The sequence below is a fragment of the Tachysurus vachellii genome, chromosome 11 (assembly GCF_030014155.1).
Source record: "Tachysurus vachellii isolate PV-2020 chromosome 11, HZAU_Pvac_v1, whole genome shotgun sequence".
NCBI lineage: Eukaryota > Metazoa > Chordata > Actinopteri > Siluriformes > Bagridae > Tachysurus > Tachysurus vachellii.
In genome coordinates, this window is record NC_083470.1 from 26,423,198 (window position 1) to 26,436,417 (window position 13,220).

The following is a 13,220-nucleotide window of genomic DNA, read 5'->3' on the forward strand; positions in this document are numbered from 1 at the left end:
CTGAAACGTTTTGGAGACGGATATAAATCCGACTGTACAAACCACTTCAGGAGGTGGTCTGGGACGCATTTCAGATGAAACTGGAGAGGTGTAAATGAATGTGGTTGTTCAAGTCACATACGTCAGTGCTACACTCCTCCCAAACGGAAGTACGTCACGTGAAGTACTGCCAGCGAAAATGCAGCAAACAGTAAATTCTGTTTTTTGTAGCAACCGCATACACCAAAGTGTGTTTCATTTCAATTACCCCGGAAATGAGGTCAAATATATTAGCATTTTGAGGCGGGAGTAGAAAGATCGGATTGATATCCGATTCGCCGAGACACATTTATGTGGCCTAATGTAAATGGAACAGTTTTAACAAATCAGATAGCTATCGGATCAGAGAAAGCATGTGAAGTGACCGGGTGTAAAAAGGCCCTAAGAAACTCATAATTTGTGTGTGTGTGAAAATAAGTTCAGGCCAGAACAGAACTGGGGCAAGAGAATTCAGAGCACATTACCTGTTTGTCCTGGTTTATAGATGGGTTTGTCCGTCTGAACGAGCGTCACTTGTGTTGAAGGTGTGATGAGGATCTGTGTTGTTTTGTTCAGGAAGGTTTCTGACCCTTTAATCTGAATATTAATAGATGCCACTAATTCCAATATCACGACAGGAACCTGAAATAAAATGACAGACATCATAAATGTGGTTCATGATTGTTTCCCGCTGTTTGTAGTAACACACTGTATTTAAACATATATTAAAACTTTTAAACATATACTATATAGCCGCATGCTTTTTAACAGGCATTAGCCAACAAGCTAGTATTCTAAGTTGTTTTAACTGTTTGAGTCTGAGTCTGTATCTTGTTTTCCTTCACACAAAAGTCTTTGTAAAAAGTTTAATAGTGGCGGAATGGAGTAGCTAAAAACTGAAAAGTAAAAAAAAACCCCTGTGAGTTCTGTATACACAGAGATGTTTAAGACTTCCTTAAGACTCTGTACTTATAACAGATATAAGTACAGATATGTTTAAGACTTCCTTAAGACTCTGTACTTATAACAGATATACTGTAGAAGCACATGTAAACATTACAGACTGCAGGTTTAAGATGTCATGATGATGTACGATGAGTCTGACCTGGAATGGGACACAACGGTAGTACTCTTCATTTATGTACGTTTCAGTCAGAAGAGTGACGCTGTTTTGGTTATACTCCAGATTCACTTCCATGGAAACAGGTTCATGGTGGTTTACTGTGATGCATAACGTCTCAGTGGTGCCCCCTACAGTCTGTGAGGTCACAGCCAGCAGGTAGAAGCTGAAAAAATAAGAAAGCAAATAAATGTTGGTCTCTGTACATAGCAGTGTTCAGTGAGGTCTTGTTTTATAGCACTAGAACCATCTCTCATCCATCAGAAACAATCATCATGACAATTATTAGTATAACTTTGGCAAACTTATTTTTCATGGACTTCACTTTGTGTAATGCCTCTTTATGGGAAATCTTAAAGCAACCATATAGTATATATGTGTGTATATATAGTATTAAATGTTCTAGAATTCAAGTGTGTGTATTTGTGTGTATTTGTATATAGAGCATGTATACATGTAGAACATGTATTTGTGTATATATATATATATATATATATATATATATATATATATATATATATATATATATATATATATATATATATATATATATATCTCCTACATAAACACAAAAACACACACACTTGAATTCTAGAACAGTTAATACTTATTGAATCTGTCAGATTCCACCACAATTCAAACCAAAAAGGATTGTTCAGTGAGCTGCATGTTAATGTGGCATTAACATTAACACTGACAGAACATAAAGCACCTAATTAAAATGTAGAAAAGGTTTAGAAAGTCACTGACCTTTCTGCATCTTTATCCGATTCAGATGGATTCCTGTAAAGAAATATAGACATATATTAGAGCACAAAGCATTTAATTATTTAAATTAATGGTAAGTATTAAAATGTAGTTTTTTAAATTGTATAGGTGTATGATGTACTGTATAGTATGTACAGTATATAGACACAATACTAATACTAATAATCTACTTTTGCAGTTTATAAAAGGTAATAAAATTCTAACAGGTTCAACTTTATTCAACTTCGCTCATGATTGAGGGCCTGAAATCTGATTTCTGTCTAGACTTTTGGAATAGCTTTAAATGAAGCCATTTCAGAAGAATTACTGACCCTATTTCTCTTTATCAGATTCAGATGGATTCCTGTAATTCCTCAATGTTGGGTTATTTGAAATAACTGCATTACACCAGTCACTGAATGTATTATTCATGCGTTATAATATGGGGTCAGAATTGTTTCGTTATTCTGAATAAATATACTATGATCCACAAATAAATATAAAGAGTTTCACAAATATTTTATGAAATCCACAAATAAATAAAATGGGATTTGCAAATAAAAAAAATATTTATAAATATATATTTAATTGTATTTATTTGTGAATGGCTTCCTGCTCATTTGTGGATTGCGTTCTGTGCATTTGTGGATTTGAAACATTTCTAACGTCAAGACGTGCACAAGAATCCACAAATAGGTGACTCCGCCCACCGTCTACTCCAGCCAATCGGACAACGGTCTCGTGGCGCTGACTAATCGTGGCACGGTCTACCTCCAACCAATCACGTTCTGATTTACTCGCAATCGCATGACTCGAGATCATGACATTATCTACTGTATGTGAAATAATGAAAATAAAAATAAAAAGCCCAGAAACAGAGATGAACCTTTTCAGACAAATATTGTAAACTCCTGATAGAGAGAACATGCATGATATCCTTACTGATCGGTCAAGTGCAGGTCATTTAGAAACAGAAGTTTTTTGTGAAATAGCATTCAGTGTCAACTCACTGTACACCTGTAAACATCAGTAAACACTGTACACCTGTAAACATCAGTAAACACTGTACACGTGTAAACATCAGTAAACACTGTACACCTGTAAACATCAGTAAACACTGTACACCTGTAAACATCAGTAAACACTGTACACCCGTAAACATCAGTAAACACTGTACACCTGTAAACATCAGTAAACACTGTACACCCGTAAACATCAGTAAACACTGTACACCTGTAAACATCAGTAAACACTGTACACCCGTAAACATCAGTAAACACTGTACACCTGTAAACATCAGTAAACACTGTACACCCGTAAACATCAGTAAACACTGTACACCTGTAAACATCAGTAAACACTGTACACCTGTAAACATCAGTAAACACTGTACACCTGTAAACATCAGTAAACACTGTACATCCGTAAACATCAGTAAACACTGTACACCCGTAAACATCAGTAAACACTGTACACCTGTAAACATCAGTAAACACTGTACACCTGTAAACATCAGTAAACACTGTACACGTGTAAACATCAGTAAACACTGTACACCTGTAAACATCAGTAAACACTGTACACCTGTAAACATCAGTAAACACTGTACACGTGTAAACATCAGTAAACACTGTACACCTGTAAACATCAGTAAACACTGTACACCTGTAAACATCAGTAAACACTGTACACGTGTAAACATCAGTAAACACTGTACACCTGTAAACATCAGTAAACACTGTACACCTGTAAACATCAGTAAACACTGTACACGTGTAAACATCAGTAAACACTGTACACCTGTAAACATCAGTAAACACTGTACACCTGTAAACATCAGTAAACACTGTACATGTGTAAACATCAGTAAACACTGTACACCTGTAAACATCAGTAAACACTGTACACGTGTAAACATCAGTAAACACTGTACATGTGTAAACATCAGTAAACACTGTATACCTGTAAACATCAGTAAACACTGTACACGTGTAAACATCAGTAAACACTGTACATGTGTAAACATCAGTAAACACTGTATACCTGTAAACATCAGTAAACACTGTACATGTGTAAACATCAGTAAACACTGTACACGTGTAAACATCAGTAAACACTGTACATGTGTAAACATCAGTAAACACTGTATACCTGTAAACATCAGTAAACACTGTACATGTGTAAACATCAGTAAACACTGTACACCTGTAAACATGGCTCACATTTTACTGATTGAAAATGTACTGTGTGACTTTATTAAAGTAAAAGCTAAAGGAAACAGGATGCATTATGCTTACAATAACTCTTAGGTTTCATCATTCAAGGTATCATAATTCCTCTATACAGCTTGTATACATTAGAATAAAATGTCATTTCTTCACGACCATAATGCTTTATATAACGTAGAACGATGGCACACAGGGTTAAGTCATGTACGTGCAAGTGAAAGCATCAGTATGAGAAAAATCCAAAGTAAAAAAAAATCATGAGACTGTAAATACATGTGAAAGGGCACACAAAATAGAACAAGAGAATCGTACTGGATGAAAAAAACGAGTGCAAACTAGACAATGCATTGAAGAACAGCCTCAGAGCAAGTAAATCAGAACGTGATTGGTTGGAGGTAGACCGTGCCACGATTGGTCAGCGCCACGAGACCGTTGTCCGATTGGCTGGAGTAGACGGTGGGCGGAGTCACCTATTTGTGGATTCTTGTGCACGTCTTGACGTTAGAAATGTTTCAAATCCACAAATGCACAGAACGCAATCCACAAATGAGCAGGAAGCCATTCACAAATAAATACAATGAAATATATATTTATAAATATTTTTTTTTATTTGCAAATGCCATTTTATTTATTTGTGGATTTCATAAAATATTTGTGAAACTCTTTATATTTATTTGTGGATCATAGTATATTTATTCAGAATAACGAAACAATTCTGACCCCATATTATAAATGTTAGCTGGCATTTATTTGTGTTAGATAACTAAAGTTTAGTTATTGTTTGTTTCGAATTTCTTCTGAGGCACAGAAGAAAATTTTAATGAATAACATGTTCCCATTGAAGATGTCATGGCCTGATGCCGTGGGAATGCCTTCTTGAGACGGGGGTCTATAGCGTGTGTGAAAACGTGCTCATATGAATTCTATTGGCTGACATGAATCAGCTGATATAGCAGCACACATCAGCAAAACCATAAACGTTCAACAGATCTCCAGCTTCTTTGACTTCGGGAATCCATTTGTCTGTTTGAATTGTTTTTCTGTTTTGCCGTTTGTTTGTCTATGTTGTGCAATAAATAACGATTAGTTGCCTATTAAATGTGTAACTATTTTAGCATAGTTGAAAGAGAAGGCATTAATCTAGCCATGGGGGTCACAGTCCAGTGACTTCTGTGCCGGTCCCAAGCCCGGATAAATAGAGAGGGTTGCGTCAGGAAGGGCATCCGGCATAAAACATTGCCAAATCTAACCATGCGAGTTGTCAGTAAGAATTTCATACCGGATCGGTCGAGGCCCGGGTTAACAACGACCGCCATCGGCGCCGTTGACCTACAGGGCGCCGGTGGAAATTGGGCTACTGTTGGTCGAAGGAGTAGAGGAGGGAGGAGAGTGCACAGACAGAGAGAGAAGAGGGAAGGTAAGAGTGTAGGACTGAGAATAGGGACTCTGAATGTTGGTACTATGACAGGGAAAGGTAGAGAGCTGGCTGATATGATGGAGAGAAGGAAGGTGGATATACTGTGTGTACAGGAGACCAAGTGGAAGGGTAGCAAGGCTCGTAGTATAGGAGCAGGATTCAAGCTGTTTTATTATGGTGTGGATAGTAAGAGAAATGGGGTAGGTGTGGTCCTGAAGGAGGAGTTTGTGAGGAATGTTCTGGAGGTGAAGAGAGTGTCAGACAGGGTGATGAGTCTGAAGTTAGAGATTGAAGGGGTGATGTTGAATGTTGTTAGTGGTTATGCCCCACAGGTAGGTTGTGAGTTAGAGGAGAAAGAGAGATTCTGGTGTGAATTCGATGAGGTGATTGAGAGTATTCCCAAGGGTGAGAGAGTGGTGATAGGAGCGGATTTTAATGGACATGTTGGTGAGGGGAACACAGGTGATGAGGAGGTGATGGGCAAGTTTGGAGTTAAGGAAAGGAACCTTGAAGGACAGATGGTAGTAGACTTTGCTAAGAGGATGGACATGGCTGTGGTTAACACGTATTTTCAGAAGAGGGAGGAACATAGAGTGACTTACAAGAGTGGAGGTAGGAGAACACAGGTAGACTACATCCTTTGTAGAAGAGGCAATCTGAAAGAGATTAGTGACTGTAAAGTGGTAGTGGGAGAGAGTGTAGCCAGACAGCATAGGATGGTGGTGTGTAGGATGACTCTGATGGTCTGTAAGAGGAAGAGGTCAAAGATAGAGAAGAAAACTAAGTGGTGGAAGCTGAAAAAGGAGGAATGTTGTGAGGAATTTAGACAGAAGTTGAGGCAGGCTCTGGGTGGTCAGGTAGTGCTGCCGGATGACTGGGAAACTACAGCAGAAGTGATCAGGGAGACAGGGAGAAAGGTGCTGGGTGTGTCATCTGGAAGGAGGAAAGAAGATAAGGAGACTTGGTGGTGGAATGAGGAAGTTCAGGATAGTATACAGAGGAAGAGATTAGCCAAGAAGAAGTGGGATATGGACAGGACTGAAGAGAATAGACAGGAATACAAGGAGTTACAGCGCAGAGTGAAGAGGGAGGTGTCTAAGGCCAAGCAGAAGGCATATGATGAGTTGTACACTAGGTTAGACACTAGAGAAGGAGAGAAGGACTTGTACAGGTTAGCTAGACAGAGGGATCGAGATGGGAAGGATGTGCAGCAAGTTAGAATTATTAAGGATAGAGATGGAAGGGTGCTCACAAGTGAGGAGAGTGTACAGAGGAGATGGAAGGAATACTTTGAGGAGCTGATGAATGAGGAAAATCAGAGGGAAAAAAGAGTAGAAGGGGTGAACTCTGTGGAACAGGAAGTAGATAAGATTAGAAAGGATGAAGTCAGGAAGGCCTTGAAGAGGATGAAAAGTGGAAAGGCAGTTGGTCCTGACGACATCCCGGTAGAGGTCTGGAAGTGTCTAGGAGAGGCAGCAGTGGAATTTTTAACTAGTTTGTTCAACAGGGTATTAGAAAGTGAGAGGATGCCTGAGGAATGGAGAAGGAGTGTGTTAGTGCCGATCTTTAAGAATAAGGGTGACGTGCAGAGTTGCAGCAACTATAGGGGGATAAAGTTGATGAGCCATACAATGAAGTTGTGGGAAAGAGTAGTGGAAGCTAGGTTAAGGAAGGTGGTGGAAATTTGTGAGCAGCAGTATGGCTTCATGCCGAGAAAGAGCACAACAGATGCAATTTTTGCTCTGAGAATGTTGATGGAGAAGTATAGGGATGGTTAGAGGGAGTTGCACTGTGTGTTTGTAGACTTAGAGAAAGCGTATGACAGGGTGCCAAGAGAAGAGCTGTGGTACTGTATGAGGAAGTCAGGAGTAGCAGAGAAGTATGTCAGAGTGGTGCAGGACATGTATGAGAGGAGCAGGACAGTGGTGAGGTGTGCTGTAGGTCAGACAGAGGAGTTTACAGTGGAGGTGGGACTGCATCAGGGATCGGCTCTGAGCCCCTTCCTGTTTGCTATAGTGATGGACCAGTTGTCAGAGGAGGTCAGACAGGAGTCTCCTTGGACGATGATGTTTGCAGATGACATTGTGATCTGTAGTGAGAGCAGGGAGCAGGTGGAGGAAAACCTGGAGAGGTGGAGGTTTGCGTTGGAGAGAAGAGGAATGAAAGTCAGTCGTAGTAAGACTGAGTACATGTGTGTGAATGAAAGGGAGGGAAGTGGAATAGTAAGGTTACAGGGTGAAGAGGTGAAGAAGGTACAGGAGTTTAAGTACTTGGGGTCAACAGTCCAGGGAATTGGAGAGAGTGGGAAAGAAGTAAAGAAGCGAGTGCAGGCAGGTTGGAGTGGGTGGAGAAAGGTGTCAGGAGTTCTGTGTGATAGGAAAATATCAGCAAGAATCAAGGGGAAGGTGTACAGGACAGTGGTGAGACCGGCCGTGCTGTATGGTTTAGAGACAGTGACACTGAAGAAGAGACAGGAGTCAGAGCTTGAGGTAGCCGAACTGAAGATGTTGAGGTTCTCTTTGGGTGTGACAAGATTGGACAGGATTCGGAACGAGTACATCAGAGGGACAGCCCATGTTGGACGTTTGGGGGACAAAGTTAGGGAGGCGAGATTAAGATGGTTTGGACATGTTCAGAGGAGGGAGAGTGAGTATATTGGTAGGAGAATGTTGGACATGGAGCTGCCAGGCAGGAGGCAAAGAGGAAGGCCAAAGAGGAGGTATATGGATGTAATTAATGAGGATTTGAAGCTAGTGGGTGCAAGTGTTGAGGATGCAGAAGATAGGGTTAGGTGGAGAGAGATGATTCGCTGTGGCGACCCCTGAAGGGAAAAGCCGAAAGAAGAAGAAAGAAAGAAAGAGAAGGCATTGAGATGTTTTGACCTTGAGAAGAGTGTGTTATGTCCATCTCAGAGAACTGCATGTTCAGGGGGTGATTTGATCCTGCTATTTAACAGTGTCAGATTTAGCCAAGACCTATCAGCCATTTGGGATTAGACGTTGTTGAATATCATGGCAGCGGCAGACAACATTATCCCCTTTGGTTCTCTGCGCATGAGACCATTGCGGTTCTGGCTCAAGAGCAGGTGGTTTCACCCCTGTAATTGTAAGTCCATGGGCTTCAAACCCTTCATTTGTTAAAAAGACCTCAGATTTTTACCTTGGGTCCAACAATCAGGGCAAAACACTTTTGACAGACACCTCTCTCATGGGATGGGGTGAAGTACTTAATGGCCGCTCAGCCCACGGCATATTGTGGAGCCATTATCTCTCATGGCACATAAACTGCCTGAAAATGCAAGTAGAGTGCAAGTTTGTCTGCACTGACAAAACTACTGTGGCAGGCGCTGATGCCCAGGGGGTGGCAGAACTTCAGCTGAACCCACAGGTGGTACAGTAGAGTCCATTTGGCAGAGGTACTGTATGGCCGGCTGGAAGTGGATTTGTTTGAACCCCCTGTCCCCACAGGTTCGCCCTCACACTTATGTCTAGACACCATGATACAGATGTATTATGCTACAGGGTTATCAGAGACCACTCAGTCTTTGGAGTGAGCAAACTGTCTATTCAGTTTTTTCTTAATAAATTCTGTAGCAGTGAAGTATTTGATTATTGATTATAGAATACATGATGGATAGAATGATAACTGGTGTGTGTTTGATCTAGCAGTTTGTTTGTGAATAACACTAACCTTTCTTTCTTTTTATCAGATTCAGATGGATGTTTGTCTTTCTTTTTATCAGATTCAGATGGATGTTTGTCTTTCTTTTTATCAGATTCAGATGGATGTTTGTCTTTCTTTTTATCAGATTCAGATGGATGCTTGTCTTTCTTTTTATCAGATTCAGATGGATGTTTGTCTTTCTTTTTATCAGATTCAGATGGATGCTTGTCTTTCTTTTTATCAGATTCAGATGGATGTTTGTCTTTCTTTTTATCAGATTCAGATGGATGCTTGTCTTTCTTTTTATCAGAATCTGATGGATGTTTGTCTTTCTTTTTATCAGATTCAGATGGATGTTTGTCTTTCTTTTTATCAGATTCTGATGGATGTTTGTCTTTCTTTTTATCAGATTCTGATGGATGTTTGTCTTTCTTTTTATCAGATTCAGATGGATGCTTGTCTTTCTTTTTATCAGAATCTGATGGATGTTTGTCTTTCTTTTTATCAGATTCAGATGGATGTTTGTCTTTCTTTTTATCAGATTCTGATGGATGTTTGTCTTTCTTTTTATCAGATTCTGATGGATGTTTGTCTTTCTTTTTATCAGATTCAGATGGATGCTTGTCTTTCTTTTTATCAGAATCTGATGGATGTTTGTCTTTCTTTTTATCAGATTCAGATGGATGTTTGTCTTTCTTTTTATCAGATTCTGATGGATGTTTGTCTTTCTTTTTATCAGATTCAGATGGATGTTTGTCTTTCTTTTTATCAGAATCTGATGGATGTTTGTCTTTCTTTTTATCAGATTCAGATGGATGTTTGTCTTTTTGTTTATCAGATTCAGATGGATGCTTGTCTTTCTTTTTATCAGATTCGGATGGATGCTTGTCTTTCTTTTTATCAGATTTAGATGGATGCTTGTCTTTCTTTTTATCAGATTCTGATGGATGCTTGTCTTTCTTTTTATCAGATTCTGATGGATGCTTGTCTTTCTTTTTATCAGATTCAGATGGATGCTTGTCTTTCTTTTTATCAGATTCAGATGGATGTTTGTCTTTCTTTTTATCAGATTCAGATGGATGCTTGTCTTTCTTTTTATCAGATTCAGATGGATGCTTCTCTTTCTTTTTATCAGATTCAGGTGGATGCTTGACTTTCTTTTTATCAGATTCAGATGGATGTTTGTCTTTCTTTTTATCAGATTCAGATGGATGTTTGTCTTTCTTTTTATCAGATTCAGATGGATGTTTGTCTTTCTTTTTATCAGATTCAGATGGATGTTTGTCTTTCTTTTTATCAGATTCAGATGGATGTTTGTCTTTCTTTTTATCAGAATCTGATGGATGTTTGTCTTTCTTTTTATCAGATTCAGATGGATGCTTGTCTTTCTTTTCATCAGATTCAGATGGATGCTTGTCTTTCTTTTTATCAGATTCAGATGGATGTTTGTCTTTCTTTTTATCAGAATCTGATGGATGTTTGTCTTTCTTTTTATCAGATTCAGATGGATGTTTATCTTTCTTTTTATCAGAATCTGATGGATGTTTGTCTTTCTTTTCATCCGATTCAGATGGATGTTTGTCTTTCTTTTTATCAGATTCAGATGGATGTTTGTCTTTCTTTTTATCAGAATCAGATGGATGCTTGTCTTTCTTTTTATCAGATTCAGATGGATGCTTGTCTTTCTTTTTATCAGAATCTGATGGATGTTTGTCTTTCTTTTTATCAGATTCAGATGGATGCTTGTCTTTCTTTTTATCAGAATCTGATGGATGTTTGTCTTTCTTTTTATCAGAATCTGATGGATGTTTGTCTTTCTTTTCATCCGATTCAGATGGATGTTTGTCTTTCTTTTCATCAGATTCAGATGGATGTTTGTCTTTCTTTTTATCAGAATCTGATGGATGTTTGTCTTTCTTTTTATCAGATTCAGATGGATGTTTGTCTTTCTTTTTATCAGAATCTGATGGATGTTTGTCTTTCTTTTTATCAGAATCTGATGGATGTTTGTCTTTCTTTTTATCAGATTCAGATGGATGTTTGTCTTTCTTTTCATCAGATTCAGATGGATGTTTGTCTTTCTTTTTATCAGAATCTGATGGATGTTTGTCTTTCTTTTTATCAGATTCAGATGGATGTTTGTCTTTCTTTTTATCAGAATCTGATGGATGTTTGTCTTTCTTTTTATCAGAATCTGATGGATGTTTGTCTTTCTTTTTATCAGATTCAGATGGATGTTTGTCTTTCTTTTTATCAGATTCAGATGGATGTTTGTCTTTCTTTTCATCTGATTCAGATGGATGTTTGTCTTTCTTTTTATCAGAATCTGATGGATGTTTGTCTTTCTTTTTATCCGATTCAGATGGATGTTTGTCTTTCTTTTTATCAGAATCTGATGGATGTTTGTCTTTCTTTTTATCTAATTCAGATGGATGTTTGTCTTTCTTTTTATCAGAATCTGATGGATGTTTGTCTTTCTTTTTATCAGATTCAGATGGATGCTTGTCTTTCTTTTTATCAGAATCTGATGGATGTTTGTCTTTCTTTTTATCAGAATCTGATGGATGTTTGTCTTTCTTTTCATCCGATTCAGATGGATGTTTGTCTTTCTTTTTATCAGAATCTGATGGATGTTTGTCTTTCTTTTCATCCGATTCAGATGGATGTTTGTCTTTCTTTTTATCAGAATCTGATGGATGTTTGTCTTTCTTTTTATCAGATTCAGATGGATGCTTGTCTTTCTTTTTATCAGAATCTGATGGATGTTTGTCTTTCTTTTTATCAGATTCAGATGGATGTTTGTCTTTCTTTTTATCAGAATCTGATGGATGTTTGTCTTTCTTTTCATCCGATTCAGATGGATGTTTGTCTTTCTTTTTATCAGAATCTGATGGATGTTTGTCTTTCTTTTTATCAGATTCAGATGGATGCTTGTCTTTCTTTTTATCAGAATCTGATGGATGTTTGTCTTTCTTTTTATCAGATTCAGATGGATGTTTGTCTTTCTTTTTATCAGAATCTGATGGATGTTTGTCTTTCTTTTCATCCGATTCAGATGGATGTTTGTCTTTCTTTTTATCAGAATCTGATGGATGTTTGTCTTTCTTTTTATCAGATTCAGATGGATGCTTGTCTTTCTTTTTATCAGAATCTGATGGATGTTTGTCTTTCTTTTTATCAGATTCAGATGGATGTTTGTCTTTCTTTTTATCAGAATCTGATGGATGTTTGTCTTTCTTTTCATCCGATTCAGATGGATGTTTGTCTTTCTTTTCATCAGATTCAGATGGATGTTTGTCTTTCTTTTTATCAGAATCTGATGGATGTTTGTCTTTCTTTTTATCAGATTCAGATGAATGCTTGTCTTTCTTTTTATCAGAATCTGATGGATGTTTGTCTTTCTTTTTATCAGATTCAGATGGATGTTTGTCTTTCTTTTCATCAGATTCAGATGGATGCTTGTCTTTCTTTTTATCTGACTCAGCTGGATGCTTGTCTTTCTTTTTATCAGAATCTGATGGATGTTTGTCTTTTTGTTTATCAGATTCAGATGGATGTTTGTCTTTCTTTTTATCAGAATCTGATGGATGTTTGTCTTTCTTTTCATCAGATTCAGATGGATGCTTGTCTTTCTTTTTATCAGATTCAGATGGATGTTTGTCTTTTTGTTTATCAGATTCAGATGGATGTTTGTCTTTCCTTTTATCAGATTCAGATGGATGTTTATCTTTCTTTTCATCAGATTCAGATGGATGTTTGTCTTTCTTTTTATCAGAATCTGATGGATGTTTGTCTTTCTTTTTATCAGATTCAGATGGATGTTTGTCTTTCTTTTTATCAGAATCTGATGGATGCTTGTCTTTCTTTTTATCAGAATCTGATGGATGTTTGTCTTTTTGTTTATCCGATTCAGATGGATGTTTGTCTTTCTTTTCATCAGATTCAGATGGATGCTTGTCTTTCTTTTTATCCGACTCAGATGGATGCTTGTCTTTCTTTTTATCAGAATCTGATGGATGCTTGTCTT

The 13,220-nt window shown here is 37.8% G+C and overlaps 1 protein-coding gene across 1 annotated transcript in view; it reads right to left on the minus strand.

Moving 5' to 3' along the window:
- LOC132853166 (alpha-2-macroglobulin-like protein 1) overlaps positions 1-9,316 on the minus strand; it is a 35,565-nt gene extending 26,249 nt beyond the window's left edge. Inside the window, exons 1-4 of the mRNA XM_060880657.1 lie at positions 9,221-9,316; positions 1,889-1,921; positions 1,124-1,304; positions 504-660 (exon numbers count right to left, since the gene is read on the minus strand). Coding sequence (XP_060736640.1) covers positions 504-660; positions 1,124-1,216 — 250 coding nt within the window. The 5' untranslated portion in view covers positions 1,217-1,304; positions 1,889-1,921; positions 9,221-9,316. The remainder of the gene's footprint in view (positions 1-503; positions 661-1,123; positions 1,305-1,888; positions 1,922-9,220) is intronic.
- Positions 9,317-13,220: the final 3,904 nt, after the last annotated feature.